This window comes from Dipodomys merriami, unplaced genomic scaffold (genome assembly GCF_024711535.1).
Source record: "Dipodomys merriami isolate MVZ:Mamm:240054 unplaced genomic scaffold, mDipMer1.0.p SCAF_1, whole genome shotgun sequence".
NCBI classification, from domain to species: Eukaryota; Metazoa; Chordata; class Mammalia; order Rodentia; family Heteromyidae; genus Dipodomys; species Dipodomys merriami.
Genome location: NW_027202270.1, coordinates 55,783,834 through 55,800,448, shown reverse-complemented (window position 1 = coordinate 55,800,448; position 16,615 = coordinate 55,783,834). Strand labels below are relative to the sequence as shown.

At 38.0% G+C, this 16,615-nt stretch overlaps 1 protein-coding gene across 1 annotated transcript in view; it reads right to left on the bottom strand.

Moving 5' to 3' along the window:
* Window positions 1–16,615, bottom strand: part of Ccdc148 (coiled-coil domain containing 148) — a 301,529-nt gene that overhangs the window by 139,167 nt on the left and 145,747 nt on the right. Inside the window, exons 10-11 of the mRNA XM_070022789.1 lie at window positions 6,443–6,581; window positions 3,921–4,127 (exon numbers count right to left, since the gene is read on the bottom strand). Of these exons, the coding sequence (XP_069878890.1) occupies window positions 3,921–4,127; window positions 6,443–6,581 (346 nt within the window). The remainder of the gene's footprint in view (window positions 1–3,920; window positions 4,128–6,442; window positions 6,582–16,615) is intronic.

The window sequence follows — 16,615 nt, the reverse complement described above, 5'->3', positions numbered from 1 at the left end:
AGTGAGCCAGGCCAGGGAAGGCTGTGAGACTTTTATCTCCAATAAACCAGCAGAAAACCAGAAGTGGTGCTGTGGCTCAAGTGGTAGAGCACTCACATTGAGCTGAAGAGCTGAGGGACAGGTCCCAGGCCCAGAGTTCAAGCCCCATGACCAACAAAAAGAAAGAAAGAAAGAAAAGAAAAAGAAAATAGGAGCTGTATAAGCTACAGACACTGGGGAATTTGTACCCATTCACAGCTTTCCTCCACCTATCTTACAGGGTATTCAGAAGCAAGATAGGGGCCAGGGTAGGGTAGCACAGGGGCCTCCAAAGGTGGTGCAGGTCTTGGCAAGCTGAAACAAACCTTGAAGATCAAATGGCTGTAGACTCAAGGAAGAGGAGCAAGCGCTCAGGGCACTGTAGCTAAAGGAAAGGACAAGAAAAATCTCTTTTCCTCAGGTAAAGCAGGAAAATGTCACCTTTACAAGAACCACCAAAGGCAGGAGAAACAAGCAGGATAGTTGACTAGGCCCAGACCCAGTAGATAAGCCTGAGAACAGAGATACAGCAGGAAAGCAGAAAGCCTCTTTGTATAACTACCTAGTGTCTACTGTATAACACAGCAGAGGGAACAAAAGTTCGGCAGAGATGTTCTCAGAGACACAGGCTCACAGAGAAACCTAAGGCCACCTCTCACAAAGCAACACACGTTGCAAAATCGTGAGCACAGCTAAACTATGCAAGCTCCATATTATATAATACTACAACAGTAATAGAAACAACTATTGTTGTTTCTAGCAGAAACCATTGGTAACAAATGACCTGCCTTAACCTCAAACACAGCATACTAAGTGAAGAAAATCTCATTCTACTCTATGTGTCTATGTTTATATGACCATTCCAAAACAGGCAAAACTAGAGAGACAGAGAACAGATCAGTGGTTGTCCAAGGCTAGAGGTGGGCATGGGATTGCTTACCTAGAAGTTTGTCGCATTTTTGAGGATGATAAAACCATTTTATGTCTTGATTGTGGTGGTAGTTTTATATATCACAAATTTTTAATATTCACAGAACTTACTTTTTTAAACTGTCGATTTTACTGTGCGTTATTTAGATCTCAAAAGCACATAAAATAAAAATCAGCATTTTAAATAGAAATAAGTTTTATTCATCCACAAATACCAATAAAGACTAAGGATGTGGCTCAAATGATAGAATGCTAGGCTAGCAAGTTCAAGGCCTGAATTCAAACCCCAGTGCCTCCAAAACACAAGGCAGAAACATCACTTAGCATATGAAAATACAAAGCACTAATGAAGAAAAATTAAAAAGGGGATGTGGCGCTGTGGTTCAAGTGGTATAGTGCTTACTCTGAGCTGAAGAGCTTAGGAATAGCGCCCAGGCCCAGAGTTCAAGTTCCATGACCAACAAGGAAACAAAGAAGATAAAAAGAAATAAATACAACGTGTCCTCAGAATATATAGAGAACATATGAATAATAAGATTATGGAGACAACTGAAGGAAAAAATGGGCAACAGATTTGGGTGGATATTCTACAAAAGAGAACCACCAACTAAGTGGTAAGAATATGAAAAGTTGCTCAAAGTCTTTTTTCTAAGACATAATTAGATACCAAATTCAGTTACCCCATATAACTAAAGACTGGTGATATCAGTGCTGATAAAGATGTGAAGCAAATAAGATAAGTTGCAAATATATAGAATCACTTTTGAAAACTATTTTGGCAATATTTATTAAAGCTAAATATACCATAGAAATTAGCAACTGTGTTCACCAAAAGATATGTTCAAGAATACCAATAGTATCATAATCATAATGGAAAAAAAGTTAGGCAAAATGAACCCCAAGATATAAAGGTCTCAAATGTTTTTTTCTTTCTTGCTATTGTTTCTAACATATTTAAAAGATATTTCTTTGTTGCTTTGTATATCCCTCCCCCATGGTATAACCCCTGTTTTCACTGTATTTGATGTGGGTATAATTTGTGGAGGGGAAGGGAAAAAACAATTGTTTAAGTAGGGATAAAGATGTACCCATTGCACAATGAGATGTACAAGCAAGACGTCATGTTGAAAAACAAACTTTACAACTTCAGCATGGGCGTGGTTGGAGATGGGAAGGGATGGGAAGGGGAAACAAAGGAGGAGGCAACAATACTTGATAAGACATGTACTCATTACCTTGCCCATGTAATTGTAACCCCTCTGTGTGGTATTTTCACAATAAAAAAGGACATTTTTATGAACAGGAAAACATATAAAGAAATTGTAGTATATGCACACTGTGAAAGACAACACAATGATTTTAAAATAAAGATCAAATGAGGGTAATGTAAAAGAAGGAAGGAAGGAATCTAATGTGTGATTATATTCACATGAAGTTCTAGACTAGACAAAAACCATCTATAGTCAGAATAGCAATAACAAATGGAGTAGTATTTACTGAGAAGAGCCATGAGGGAGCCTTTTGAGCTTCTGCATTCTACATCGTAATCTCAATGGTGTGAACCTGGGTGTATATGTAAGCAAACTCCATCCAATAGTATATTTAAGTACTGTGCATTTTGTTGCATGTATGTTTACCTCATATAATGCAATACGAAGTAAACATCGCTTATACCACAGCCCAAGGGCTAATAATAGTGTGCAGGAGGAGAAGGACTTGTCCTGGTCCCTAATCCTGTGCATTTCCTATCAGCCTACAATGGGGAAGGAACATACATAAGCTCTGTAATCTGTTGTAAACCAACCCTAATTCTATTCCTTTTCAGACCTAAACTAATGCAGTGTGAAAAGAAATATCTTTCTGGTTTATTAAAAATAATGCAGAGCAAGCACTTTCCTCTAATGTTATAAAACAGGAACATTTGTTTTTATATACCTATTCATTGCTATAGCATAATGTCTTCCAGGTTTCTATTTCTATTAAGCAAATAAAATTTCTTGGTGTGCCATCATCCTCTTACTCTATCATATATCAAAAAACCAAAACTTGGGTTTGTACCTGAGTATAATTTGTTTTTCTGGCCCCTTCCAATACTCAGGGCAGGGGGGGGGCGGAGCAGTAGTGTATCTACATCAGGCCTCACATACCAAGACTGGCAGGGAGATGGTAGTTATTCCAACACAGCAGATACTCCTTTCAGTTCTGCCACTGAGGCAACAGACTTCAGCCCTCAATTGGGCCAACTACAGGAGGATAACCCAATTTCTTGCCCCACACTTTGTGGAGAGTTATTCATAGCCCAGCAAAGCTTGCCTCAATATATTTTCTGACAATTGCCCTTTCTCTTCTTCTTATCTTGGCTTCACCCTTTGTTGAGCTGGTTGTTTTGAGATAGAGTCCTACATTCTATCCAGGAGCATACCTGGGCACTATCCACCTCTCTCAGGCTTCCTGTCTTAGCTCAGGTGACAGGTGCATGCCTCTGCACCCAGTTCTTGATTGTAGAGAAGCCTCATGAACTTTTCTGCCCAATCTGGTCTTGTAACAAGATATCCTCAATCAGAGTCTTCCAAGGAGCTAGGATTACAAATGTGCACCACCACTACCCAACCATAATTCACCTTCTTAAAAATATCTTTGACATAAATGAAAGGTACAGCTTATTCAGCTCCTTTACAATCACACCCTGTGTTTCCATTTAGCACTTCATCCTAGTGTACAGCATCTATGGTTGATAGTGGATATACCCATAAAATTTTCAACATTAATTTCCTATAACTTGAGGTTGAACGTTATAAAACTAATGATTGCTGACTATATTTTACCTGAAAGAACTGTACTTTCTTATGGCTCAAGCCAATGATTTCATTCAAGATAGGCTTTACAGTGAAACTGAATGGTAGGTTTAAATTTAAGGAAAAAGAAAAACAGGTTCTGAAATGAAATCCACACAAATTCCAAAATAACTTTACCTTGGCTTTCAGATGAGCACACAATTCTTGTTGCTTTCTCCTGTCCTTGGCCAACATGCTCTCCAGTTCATGAGCTACACAGGCCTCAAGGAGCGTCAATACTGCCTTCTGTGTAAAGTCTTTCCTGTTCTTACTCCAATTTTTTATCAGCATCTTTCGCTGCTCCTTAGCAAAGTGATATTGGACACAATATTTCTCATGTTCTACCTGAAAAGATAATAAATGATCATTATTCATCGCTATGAAAGTGGACCTGTAGCTCATGTCATGGTTATGAAAATGAATAAAAGTAATTATAACTAGTGATTTTGAAAAATGGGGGTACAAGCTTAACTTATGCCCTACTGGTTAAATAGCTACCATGGACAAGTCATTTAATGTTATAAATCCTTATTTTCCTTGTACATGATGAAATCAGACCAGCTGGCATCTCAAACAACTTTTACTTTTAAATAGCAGTGATTTGCTAAGCAGAAAGCAATATTTCCACCTATATATAATTTTAATACAGTCTTTTAACACTTCCATCAGTGTTTCAGTTAGTTGGTGTGCTAATCAACATAAAAATGGCTACAAAAATGAGAAAACCCTCAGATTTGTCCTTCGTGACTAATCTTCTTAGAGGTTAAGATGCCTAAACTCCATTTATGACAATGATGTCACCTCCTCACTCTTGACGGACATGGGATTTTGTACTGATAGCACAAGGTTTGAAAGGAAGAATAGAACCAGGAGCCTAAGGAGAGATTCCAAAAATCTCTTCATTCAAAGGTATGTCTTCTGAGGTTGAAAGTCGCTGATCTTAGTTACGATTTTTCTTGTACTGATCACACTTTTTTTTTTTTTGATCCGGTCGTGGGGCCTGAACTCTGGGCCTGGGCATTGTCCCTCAGCTCTTCAGCTCAAGGCTAGCACTCTACCACTTGAGCCACAGCGCCACTTCTGGCTTTTTTTTTATTTTTTCTGCTTATGTGGTGCTGAGGAATCAAACCCAGGACCTCACGCATGCAAGGCAAGTGCTCTACCACTGAGCTACCTTCCCAGCCCCCTGATCACACTGTTTGAAGGAAGAAAAGAATTTAGCATACAAGGTAAGTATGCCCTATTTAAAAAGAGCATTTTAGGTCTGATTAATCAGATATAGAAAGAAATAGAATGTGGTCTCAATTAAACCAGCTAGTAAAATCTGTCCTGTAAACTTCTTAGCTTTGTTCCATAAACCCAAAAGCATCCTTAAAACATTAAGAAAGGAGGCATATACCATAAAGAAACAGACACTATCAGTTCAACATAGAAAGTAAATGTAAAAATATTTATCATGTCAATAGTAGAAAAACAAAAAGAAATCTATAAAAGTGATGCTGATTGCAAATTGTTCATTGCATTCAGTTAAAAACCATAATTAAAACAAATAATCCAGCTAGGCATTCATGGCTCACACTGCAATCCTATCTACCCAGGAGGCTGAGATCTCAGGATATGGTTCAAAGCCATCTGGAGCAGGAAAGTTCATGAGACTCTTATCTCCCATTAACCACCAAAAAGCTGGAAGTGAAACCCGGCTAAAGTGATAGACTAACCTTGAGGGACAGCACTCAGTCCCTATGTTCACAAGTCCCAAGACTGGCACTCAAATAAAAGGGAAAAAAATTGTGGTAGGAAGTTTGGGGAGGATGGTGACTAGCTGTGTGCTTTTTGTTTCCATTTCTGAACCAAAAAATAAGAACAGTGGTATGATGTTCATTTGCCATTATATGTGTTAAAGGAAATTCTACAGGACTAGCATACAGTTACTTCTATACATACATACTGTTGCTACTTGGTTAATTTGAAATAATTACAAAAGTGCAGAAAATGTGAGAATATTTTATAGTACAGTTCGTTTAAATGTCAAGAGTTCACCTGTTTGTTTTCCACATATAAGTGAGTTATTGCAAAATTAAGTGGTAATGTGGTATCTTCTGTTTTCTTATCTTTGTGGTCTTACCCACCACAGGATAAACATTTAGTTGTGTTCTGGGCTCTGCATTTGAGTGTTGGACCCATGTAGTGGAGCCAGGCCATCAGGTGATGGGGAGGGTATGTGTAAGGGCCATTTCCTAGAACAAGTTTTGGTTTCTCAATGCCTAGAGAGACTGAGGTATCACAGCATTCCACTTTCAGGCAAGACCCAGACATGGCAGAACTGATGAGGGCAGGCAGATAACTATGTGGGCACCTGACAGTAAGACACCAGCAGAGGAACCATGGTGAAGATCTCTGTGTTAAGAAAGGAAAGAGAGAATGAGTGTGGCTGCAACTGTCCCCTACCTCTTTCAGAAATAAAGACCTGAAAAAGGACATACAGAACCTTTAACCTGTAATCTATTATTTTCTGTAATATACAAAATCAAAAACACACTTCTGCACATGCTCACACACACACACACACACACACACACGTGTGTGCGCGCACACAACTTAACCATTATAAACACTAGAGCAATTCCACTTACCAATATGTAGGAAGGATCGGTACTTACCAAATCATGCCTAGATTTGTGAGGAAAATATCTCTGTAACATGTCCAGATACAGAGTCCTTCTACCAAAGACTTCCCCAGAATATTGACCTAATACAATCTGGTAAACCCAGTGATCTTCTTTACTTAGTTGAAAGTTTCTGGAAGCAACAACAACAAAAAAATGTTACAACATGCAGGAATCTCAATTGTTCAAGCCATTAGCAAGTGATAATAATTACATAAAACAAAGTAAGTTTGTGCACTATGTTATCCAGCTTGGGCTCCAATTCCTCTAGCCTCGTTCTCCGTGGTAGCTGGGATTACTGGCAGGTGTCACCACATGTGGCTAAGAGACTTTTTTAAGTTAGCAAAAATCATTGATAGTGACAGAAATGTTTCTGAATTCTTATACAATGGATTCTTCATTTGGCATTACCAAATAAAAGCATAGTTTGAAGAATTTGATGAGATTTTTTTTTTGCTAGTCTGGGGGTTTGAACTCAGGGCCTGGGCTCTGGGCCTGAGCCTCTCTGTGCTTTAGTCTAGCACTCTACTACTTGAGCTACAACACCACTTCCAGCACTGTCTGAGTAGTTTATTAGAGACAAGAGTTTCACAGATTTCCCTGCCTGGACTGGCTTTGAACCATGATCTTCAGATCTCAGCTTCCTGAGTAACTAGGATTAACTAGGATTCCTGAGCCACTGGTTCCTAGCTCAGACATAATATTTTTTAAAATATTTATTGTATCTCAGCTATGGCAATATTTTAAAATAATAACTAAAGGATAAAAACAGATATAAAAATAAATTCTTATCCACACAGATGAAGAAGACTTTTTTCTTCTTTTGCAAAAAGTTCTTATATCCACAGTGGGAAAAAATATAAATATAGAGAATTAGAGCAACTATTACAGAAAAATAAAGATAGACTGAGGGAGACATTTATTAAGATTGAGCCCAAAGAAAAGTCTAACATAATCTTTTACTTTATCCTCTTAACCTTATGCTTCCTATGGGTAATACTTTATATTAGGGTGAAACAGATAGCCAATAGTGCTATATTTCAGATCATTAAATAAGTCATTTGTAAGCTGGATCCCTGCAAGTTTCCCTTCAAATCACATGTTTGTTTTGCTCCAAAATCTTGTTCCTTTCAGAAATCACCTGGGCACTGGCAGGATTCCTATTAGATGTAAAATATTAGCAAAGTCTTATGCAAAGTGAAAAGGGTGAATTAACAGCTAGAATTCTAAACTGAATTAATGCCTCTTTATATTCTGAGTTTATTTGCATACTATTATTCCTGTCTAATAAATTAGAATAATCAAATACAAATGCAATCAGAGGAAATATTATTAGCAACAAACATTTCTTTGAGCTAAGATGGAGACTTGCCATTGTTTATTTCTACTCTACATCAATGATCTGACATGTTAAAGTTGATGGTGTAATACAGAAAAGTTTTCATTTGTCAATGTGCCCCTGAAAAATACTTGACATTTTAAAACAAAATAAGATGCCCTTTAAAGTAGTGATACTAATGAGGATTCCATTGTTCCCACACAAGGTTTTCTTTTCTGTGAAATACTTCACTATACTGGTAAGTTAGCAAGAAAAGAAAGATTATTTTTCAAAAAAGAAAACCTTCTCCATCTTCACCATCATAAGAAGAGAAAAGAGAGTTGGAGGTGATCTACCAAGAAAAAGAATACTCTACAGTGCTTCAGGATAGCATAATACAAAAAAAATTAAAATTACCTTGTCCATTGAACATACCAAATGTTTTGGTTCTGTCTAAATAATTTTATATGCTTATATAATAAAAGCCTTCTTCAAATAAAGCATTTCAAGTAGGAAAATTAATGCAGGAGGCCAATGACTCACGCCCATTTAGGAAGTTGCAATCTGAGAACTACAGTTCAAAGCAAGACCAGGCAGGAAAGTCCATGAGACAGACACTTATCTCCAATTAGACACCAAAAAGATGGAAGTAGTGACACTCTTGAGCAAAAAAGCTCAGGGACAGTACCCAAGCTCAGAGTTTCAAGCCCCAGGCCTGGCAGGCACACACAGACACACACACACACACACACACACACACACACACACACACACACACACACACACACACACACACACACACACACACACACGTAGGAAATTAAGCCAGAAGAAAGGCTCGCCTGAGTGTACTTGAAAACACCCTCAGGTTTCAAGGACAGTATTTCAGGTCCTTTCTTAATGAACCCATTTTTATTCATAGTCACATGAACACATTTTAATGGTTAACTCAGATAAATTCTGCAACAGCGAACCACAACAACAAATACCAACAGTGACAACACTAACAAAAAAAATAGAACAAATAAGAAAAAGTGACAGAAGTTCATGTCCTCACTAATGTTTTTGAAATGCTTCTGAATCAAAAAGCATTGGACAGAGTTTGAATTTCCACTTTCATTTGGTTACAAAGATGCATATATATGGGAGCCCTCTGGACGGGGGAAATGACAGAACCTGGCTCCAACACATTCTTTACCCCACTGAATTTGTCATTCAACTGTATGGTGGAGGCTGCTGAGGCCATGGAATCTCCATCACCAAGATGCTGTGAGTCTTGTTAATGACTCCATGATGTCCATCCTTTGCCTGGAGATTACCCCAGGGCCAATTGGAAACAAGAGACTACCTTCCCAGCCTCTTCCCAGAGCCAGTCAGAACCAGTGGCTGACAGACTCTCTGTGGAAGATCAGTTCATTTGCTTCCAGATGAGACCAATCTGTGACATCATCCTCCAGATTTTCACTGGGGAGACAAATGGAAAGAGCCTCCCTGCTTAGTCACTTTCCCTCCCCTGTTCTGCCTCCACACTAGCCTTCTGAGAACATTCCCCTCCAACACTTACTGTAGAAACCCAGGTCCCAATTGTATTTATATATGGCCCAGCCCAAGATAATCTATGAGCAATACTCATGATTTTCAAAAATGTCTTAAATCTGTTCGTAAGGAGAGAATACTTGTAAACTTTGATGATCTCACCTACTGAAGGGAGGTAGAAGACTGTGGCTGTGTGCAAAGAAAGTGTGACTAGCAAACGCTTAAAAAATGCTTTTCAAATGAACGCACACATTAAGCAATGCACATGCTATAAATAAATAGAACATCAGGAGAATTTGTGGCACTTGGTGCACAGTTTTTATATATTGTATGAATATATTAATTAGGGGCCATTTTAGTGTCAGTGTTAAAAACCATGTAAACATATAAAATGACTCTAAAACATTAAAACCAGATATTTCAAAAACAAGTATACCATGAACAGTAATGACATCATTTTGAACTTCTTGTTGATGTGAGAGGCTTTTCCTACTTACCATAATTACCCAGATTGCAAGTCATTTTTTCTAGTATAAGTAGAATAAAAATGAAAAACATTCTGAAAGGAAATGACATAGAAATACTCACAATGTTATTATTTTTAGAGTATTTATAGCAGTTTTCTGAGCTGCAGGCTTAAATCTAAAGGCAAATACTCTCATGGGCAATAGTCATGTCACAGCCATACATTTCCATTAGAATGCTCCTTAGGAGGGAGGGAGAAATCCGCTCTAGTGCATATATATCCTATACACAGGCAGTAAAAAAATCTAATAGAAATGCCCAAACCTAACACTCTCCTCATGGTAACAAAGTAGCCATTTCCTACAATCACCATCTTTCAGCCTCTCACATAAAATTATATCCAGCATTCCACATTTCTAAGTTTAAATCTAGACAGTTACCATTTCTAATCAAGCCTTCATTTTTTGCTTTGTACCTAATATCTTTACTAGTGATTATGATAACAAAACTAGTGAGAGAATTTTTGTTAGTTCGAAAAACATCTATAATTTTAAGCAGTTATGGTAGTATACACCTATAATCACAGCACTATGGATGACTGAGAGTTCAAAGCCATCCTGAGCTCTATAGCAAGATTCTGTCAAAAATTAAAGCAAAATACACACACACACACACACACACACACACACACACATCAGCACAAACAAATGTGTATGTGTATACATACACATCTATATACACACTAATGTGGATGTATATGGATATACACACATATATAACAAACTATAACATTTTATGATACATATATGTGTATATATATACTTTTTATATATTTTTATTGTAAAGATACTGTATAGAGGGGTTACAGTTATATGAGTAAGGTAATGAGTATATTTCCTATCAAGCATTGTTACCCCCTCCTTTGTTTTTCCCCTACCATTCCTCCCTCACCCCCCCTCACCCTCACACCTGAAGTTGTAAAGTTCATTTTCAACATAGTGTCTTGTACATCTCATTGTTACATGCTCATACATATGTTTAAATAAAATATAAAGAACACTTGACTTATATTAAATTTCTTTAAACAATATCTCGACAAAGACTTTGGCAAATGCCTTCAATGTCTACTCTTTCTGTACTATACTTTCTAATTTAAAGTACTTTGAAATTTTCATCTTTATCGTAGCACACCAAGAATTGACAGTTTGCAATTTCATTGAATTTCACACACTTCCAGCTACAGAATGGTGGTCCCTGTACCATTCAATCCCCAGCCAGCTGCCCCACCCCGGAAGATCAAAGTGCTCAGATACTATATCATTATGGTTTTCCAAGCGGGGAAACAAAATAGCTATTTCAAATACAAGGGCAATGAGGTTGTGAAAATTCAGCCCATTATTTTTGTATTTCTGTTTGAGTCCTTCCAAAAGCTGAAGTTGACTCAGAATTAATCTAGTTATTCATTTTTATCACAAGTAATTTTAAACCACTTCCCTTAGCTTCTGGTTTCATGATATCAGAGTACATTTAGGAGCAAGAGGTTGGACAAAGATGGCAAACAGAATGCTTACGTGCACATGATCAACAGAAACAAGTCTATGGAACTGAATATTGCATTTGTAGATGAAAAGAAAGGTGTTCTTTATTTTCTCCAACTGAAGAGAGTTTTCCAGGCAAAAAGATTTAGTGCTCTCTGAAGCTAGCTAGGCAGTTAGTTATCAGCACTTGAAGACTGCTCAAGATGCAAGTGGCCCCAATGAAGCTGGCATAAGGTAAAACTCTTATCTCTTGGAATATGATGGATCTGAGGACACCCCGTCCTCCTCCATTAAGTAGCAAGATTGCAGTCGCCGGTGGATTAATGTGGATAAAAGACACTCTGTCATAATTCTCTGTCTACTTCAGGCCTGATCCTCTGGAGAACACAACTCTATTTCACTTTTCACTGTCATCTTCCCAAACAAGCATCACCCAAAATTCCAGTCCTAAACCTGCCTTTTCATCCACCAACCATCCTACCCAGGTCTCATGTCTAAATAGAAATCTTTGATTTTCAGCCTGATTTGTTGAGGGGGATCCCTGGTCCCAAACTCATTTCCAACCCACAGAAGCAACCTCTCACATTTCCTTGGGTGTATCACATTCTCTCCATGATCCATATCCATTCTCGCCTCCATGGTCCCTAGGCTTCTCCTCATCTCACTCTTCACGTGGGAGCTGACAACCAGGATGAAGTGGGCTCTAAGAGGCATAGCCAGAATTATCTGAACTGAAGAATAAGTTTGTTTAATGTGATTCAAAGTGTACAGCCAGAACTTGCACTGGTAATCAAATGCTCATTCTTTTAAAGGATGATAGGAAAGTGAAAAACATGGTGCAGTTTTAATAGCAATGGCTATAGGTTTAGGAATTGGACTCAGGTCAGAGGAAGTTACATGATTTATTAGGGAGCTAGGGAGCTAGGCTTTTCAAATGGGAGCATACTGTTAGTGCATCCAGTTGTTTTAGTTTTTGTTTGATGGCAGTCCTGGGACTTGAACTCAGGGCCTGGGTGCTGTCCCTGAGTTTTTTGGGTTTGTTTTGTTTTAGTGCTTAAGGATAGCACTCTACCACTTGAGCCACAGCTCTACTTCTGAGTTTTTGGTGGTTAATCAGAGATAAGAATCTCATGGTCTTTCCTACTCAGACTGCCTTCAAACTGCAATCCTCAGATTTTGCCTCTTGAGTAGCCAGGACTACAGGTATAAGCCATCCAGACTGGGCTCTACTTGTTTTTTTGTTTTGTTTTAGTTCTTTGGGGTTTTTTAAAATAGTTTACATAAAAAGGCTTAATTCTTTATTGAGAATGTAGACTTTTTAAAGGTAGAGTAGGGAGTAACGGTGAGACTCCTGAACAACTCCTTGTCCCCTATGAGGATCTACTACTATTTAAAAATGCAATATGATTTTTAGAGGAACTTTTGGAATAATATAATCAAAATAAAATACCCTGTTACAAGTAAAATAGAATGGCTCAATTACTCCTTTCACCTGATTTTTAACATATATTCATCATAAAAAGTGAAAGGAAAAAGAACTTACAGACATTGTTACTAGCTCTGCTCCTGCCCACCAGAATGATGATATTATTCCCGATTCACTTTTCTCCAGCTACCCGCCTCCCTGATTCTTCATCTCCAGCATTGGAAGTGAATACTGATCCTAATCCACTCAAAGACATCCCTCCACAAGGTTCCTGTTCTCCCAGCCAATGTTTGGCTGGTGCATGGACATGAGGTGGGGGATGGAGGAGAGGACCAGGAGCATGAGGAGGACAAGAACTGTTTCCTTCATTTTGTGGATGGGGTTATTAAACTGTCACAGTTACATAGGACAGAAGGCCACCTAACCTGCAGGAAGACCAAGGGCAAGAGAATATAGAAGGGGACACCTCATTTACTTGGGCTTCTCTATTTCTAGACTTCTTGGTAAATAAGAAATTACTTCATTATCTCAATTATTTTCACTGGAGCTGAATATTTTCTTATGCTGACATTCTTACTAATAGCAAAAAAGAAAAAGAAAAATGACTTACAAGTTACATTTGAAAATGTAGCATTCTCTCAGAAAACTGAGACTTGAAAGATCTCATTTTTGAAGCCAGTGACCTAAAGGCAGAAAAGTCTGCCTTCCAACAACCAGCAAGATGCCAGACTGAAAGCATGACTCAAGTGGTAGAATCCCAGACATGAGCAAGAAAGCCAAATTGGGACTGTGAGGCCCTGAGTTCAAGTCCACTATTAGAGCATGCATACATACACACACACACACAAACATACACACACATACATCCATGTACACACATACACATGTACACACACAATAACATCCTAATATTCCTTTGGAAAGAAAGTCCTAAATACTACAAAGGGATGGAGAGATGACAGAGATGCAGAATTGGTACAGACAGAGACCACTGGCGAGGGTGAGCAATGTCTGATCTATGGCCATATACTTGCAAAATAATTTGGTGGATATCAGGACAGACATAATCTGCTTCACATCAGCTACCTGTGGCCTTTTGCCTGTATTGATAATTTTGTATGGCTAGAGAATGATGTTATAAATATCCAAAAGGCCCTTGGCAGAATAAAGGCTCTCCAGCCCTGAAGCTCTGTGCTGATTGGGGGCAGATGAATTTTCAACACAAAGAGCCATTATAAGACAAAGCAAAACAAAATCTCAAACAGAAATGAATACAGTGAAGACAAGATAATCTACAAATAATTGCTTGCTCTAAATTTTAAAACCTTTTTATTGAGCCAAAATCTGCTTCTAAGTTATCATTTTATTCATTCTCCACTTTTTGGGAGCAAAAATACTCTTCATTAAAGCTGAATAAAATAAAGATACCTTACACAGATCTTAGGACTCAGTTTTCCAGGTATAAATCAAGAATAATAAAACTGGTCATTTCTTTGTTAGATAAATAAAGTTTTAATTAACTATCATCAGGGTTTCTGAAATTTTAATTGCAACATAAAAATGTTATACTATTACTTAAAACAAACCAGCAGCAGTCATTAAGAAATTACAGGAATGTATTTTCATAGACTTTTTCTCAGCTATCTTGTTGTTGTTTTTTGTTTTTGCCGGTTGTGGGCCTGAACTCTGGGCCTGGGTGCTGCCCCTCAGCTCTTCAGCTCAAGGCTAGCGCTCTACCACTTGAGCCACAGCGCCACTTCCGGCTTTTTCTGCTTATGTGGTGCTGAGGAATCGAACCCAGGGCCTCATGCATGCAAGGCAAGCACTCTACCACTGAGCCACCTTCCTAGCCCCTTCCTCAGCCATCTTTAAGACATTAACAGTATTCAATTTCATGATTTTATAAGTATAATTATCACAAGTAAATACAAACCTGTGAATGCAGTAACTGGATTTCCTTACTGGTTCTCAAAGTGTCATTTCTAACAATGGTGGTTTCTTAACCCGATTACATTTTCCCTAGTTGAATTTCAAGGAATAAGCAGTAGTGAAACTTGCTAAGAATAACTGGCTTGTTATATAAAATACGTGTTATAATTCCCCTCATGTCAAAATTTTACAGTCTTATCCATAAGGAGTTTGCTCTTATTTGTTCATAGATGCACATTTTTTTAGTAACAAACTCAAGATATTAACCAGATTCACAAGTTTAAAAAAAATGGTCCATTGACTTGCTTAAAAACCATGGTTTCTATTTCCTCTGATAGTAGGAGAAAAACAAAGGAGAGGGTAACAATGTTTGACAAGAAATGTACTCATTACCTTACTCATGTAACTGTAACCCCTCTGTACAGCATCTTTACGATAAATAATTTTTTTAAAAAAAGATTATTTTGATTTCACACACATTTAAGAATAGAAACTTCTGGTAAATAACTTTCACCACTCCATTCTATGAAACTAAGAATTTTCCATCTCTTTAAGTATTGAAAATATATAGCATCAATGGCCATTATACTGTGTACTCTCTAATTGAGACATCTGCATCAAGAATCCACGTATGACACTCACTTTCTGCCCTACAAAGGAGCTAGACTACATTGTCCAGTCAGCCTGGGCCATTAAAAGCATGTAATAACCCCGAGTGCTTTACCCCTTCCCACCCGCCTCCAGAAGTCCTTTAAAGTAACCTTTGTAGCCCTTAGACACTGGCAAGTGTTCCACATGGACTCCTGTAGTGTGGTCTACTGTTTGTGAGGCCCTCAATCGCAGAAGCACCTTCCCTGTTAGCAGGCATGCTGAACCACACGAACCTGGTCCTGCTGGGATGGTTCTACCCCCATAAGACTTGAAGAAACTGATAGGCACTCCACATCCACAGCTAAGCACACTGCACTTAAGAGTTGAGTGTCGAAAAGGAAAGAAATGTAAACACCTGATGTGGAAGAAATAATTGTATTGTCAAAGCTCATAGAATTCACAAACTGTATAGACCATGATAATGACAATTTGCCTTGTGGATGTTAAAATGTGTTTGTGACTTTAAGTATCACTATCCCACAATACTGTGAAATATGTGAAATATATGTAATCACCTCATCTCAATTTAAAAAAAAAAGAAAATTGAGACAAGGGATGGGTTAGGAGCAATGGGTGACAATGTTGTCAGACACCTTGTATTCATAGACTGTTTTGTAGAATGGGAACTTCTTTGTACAACTATTTAAAGATAATAAATTTAAAAAAAAAAAAAGAGTTGAGAGTTGAGAGTCGGCTCACACAAGAGAGTTGCATCCCCGCCAGCACCACAGCTCCTGCAGACTAGTGCACTGAGATACTTGCAGACATTGCCAACATTAATTACAACTGAAGAAACTATATGGACATTAAAGTGCCAGCCTAGAAACAAATCCAATACAATATGTCTAACAAACACCCAGAATGTACAAGCAGGAAAAAGACTTTTACTAAAACTGCCACCATACATAATTGGTAGAGGCAACAATATGCTAGTCACAAATATCAATATAGGAACACAAGAAACAAAAGAAAGCAAGGGAATGTGGCACCTCTACAGGAATGTTGGAACTTTCTAGCAACAGACTGCAAAGAAGATAAACCAATGAACTGTCAAAAAAAGAACTCAAAGTAATTCTAAGGCAATTTTAAAAGGTCTAAAAATGTATAGACAATTGAACAAAATTACGAAGGAAATTCATAGAATGAATGAGAGATTCAGCAAGGAGAGGGATTGTATTAAAAAATCAGAGATCTTGGGACTCTAGACTGCATAAAATAAATATTACAGCAGAACCAGTACAGCAGATGAAAGAATGTCTGGGCTTGAAGACAGGTCTTTTGAAATAGGCCAGTCTGAAGTAGCG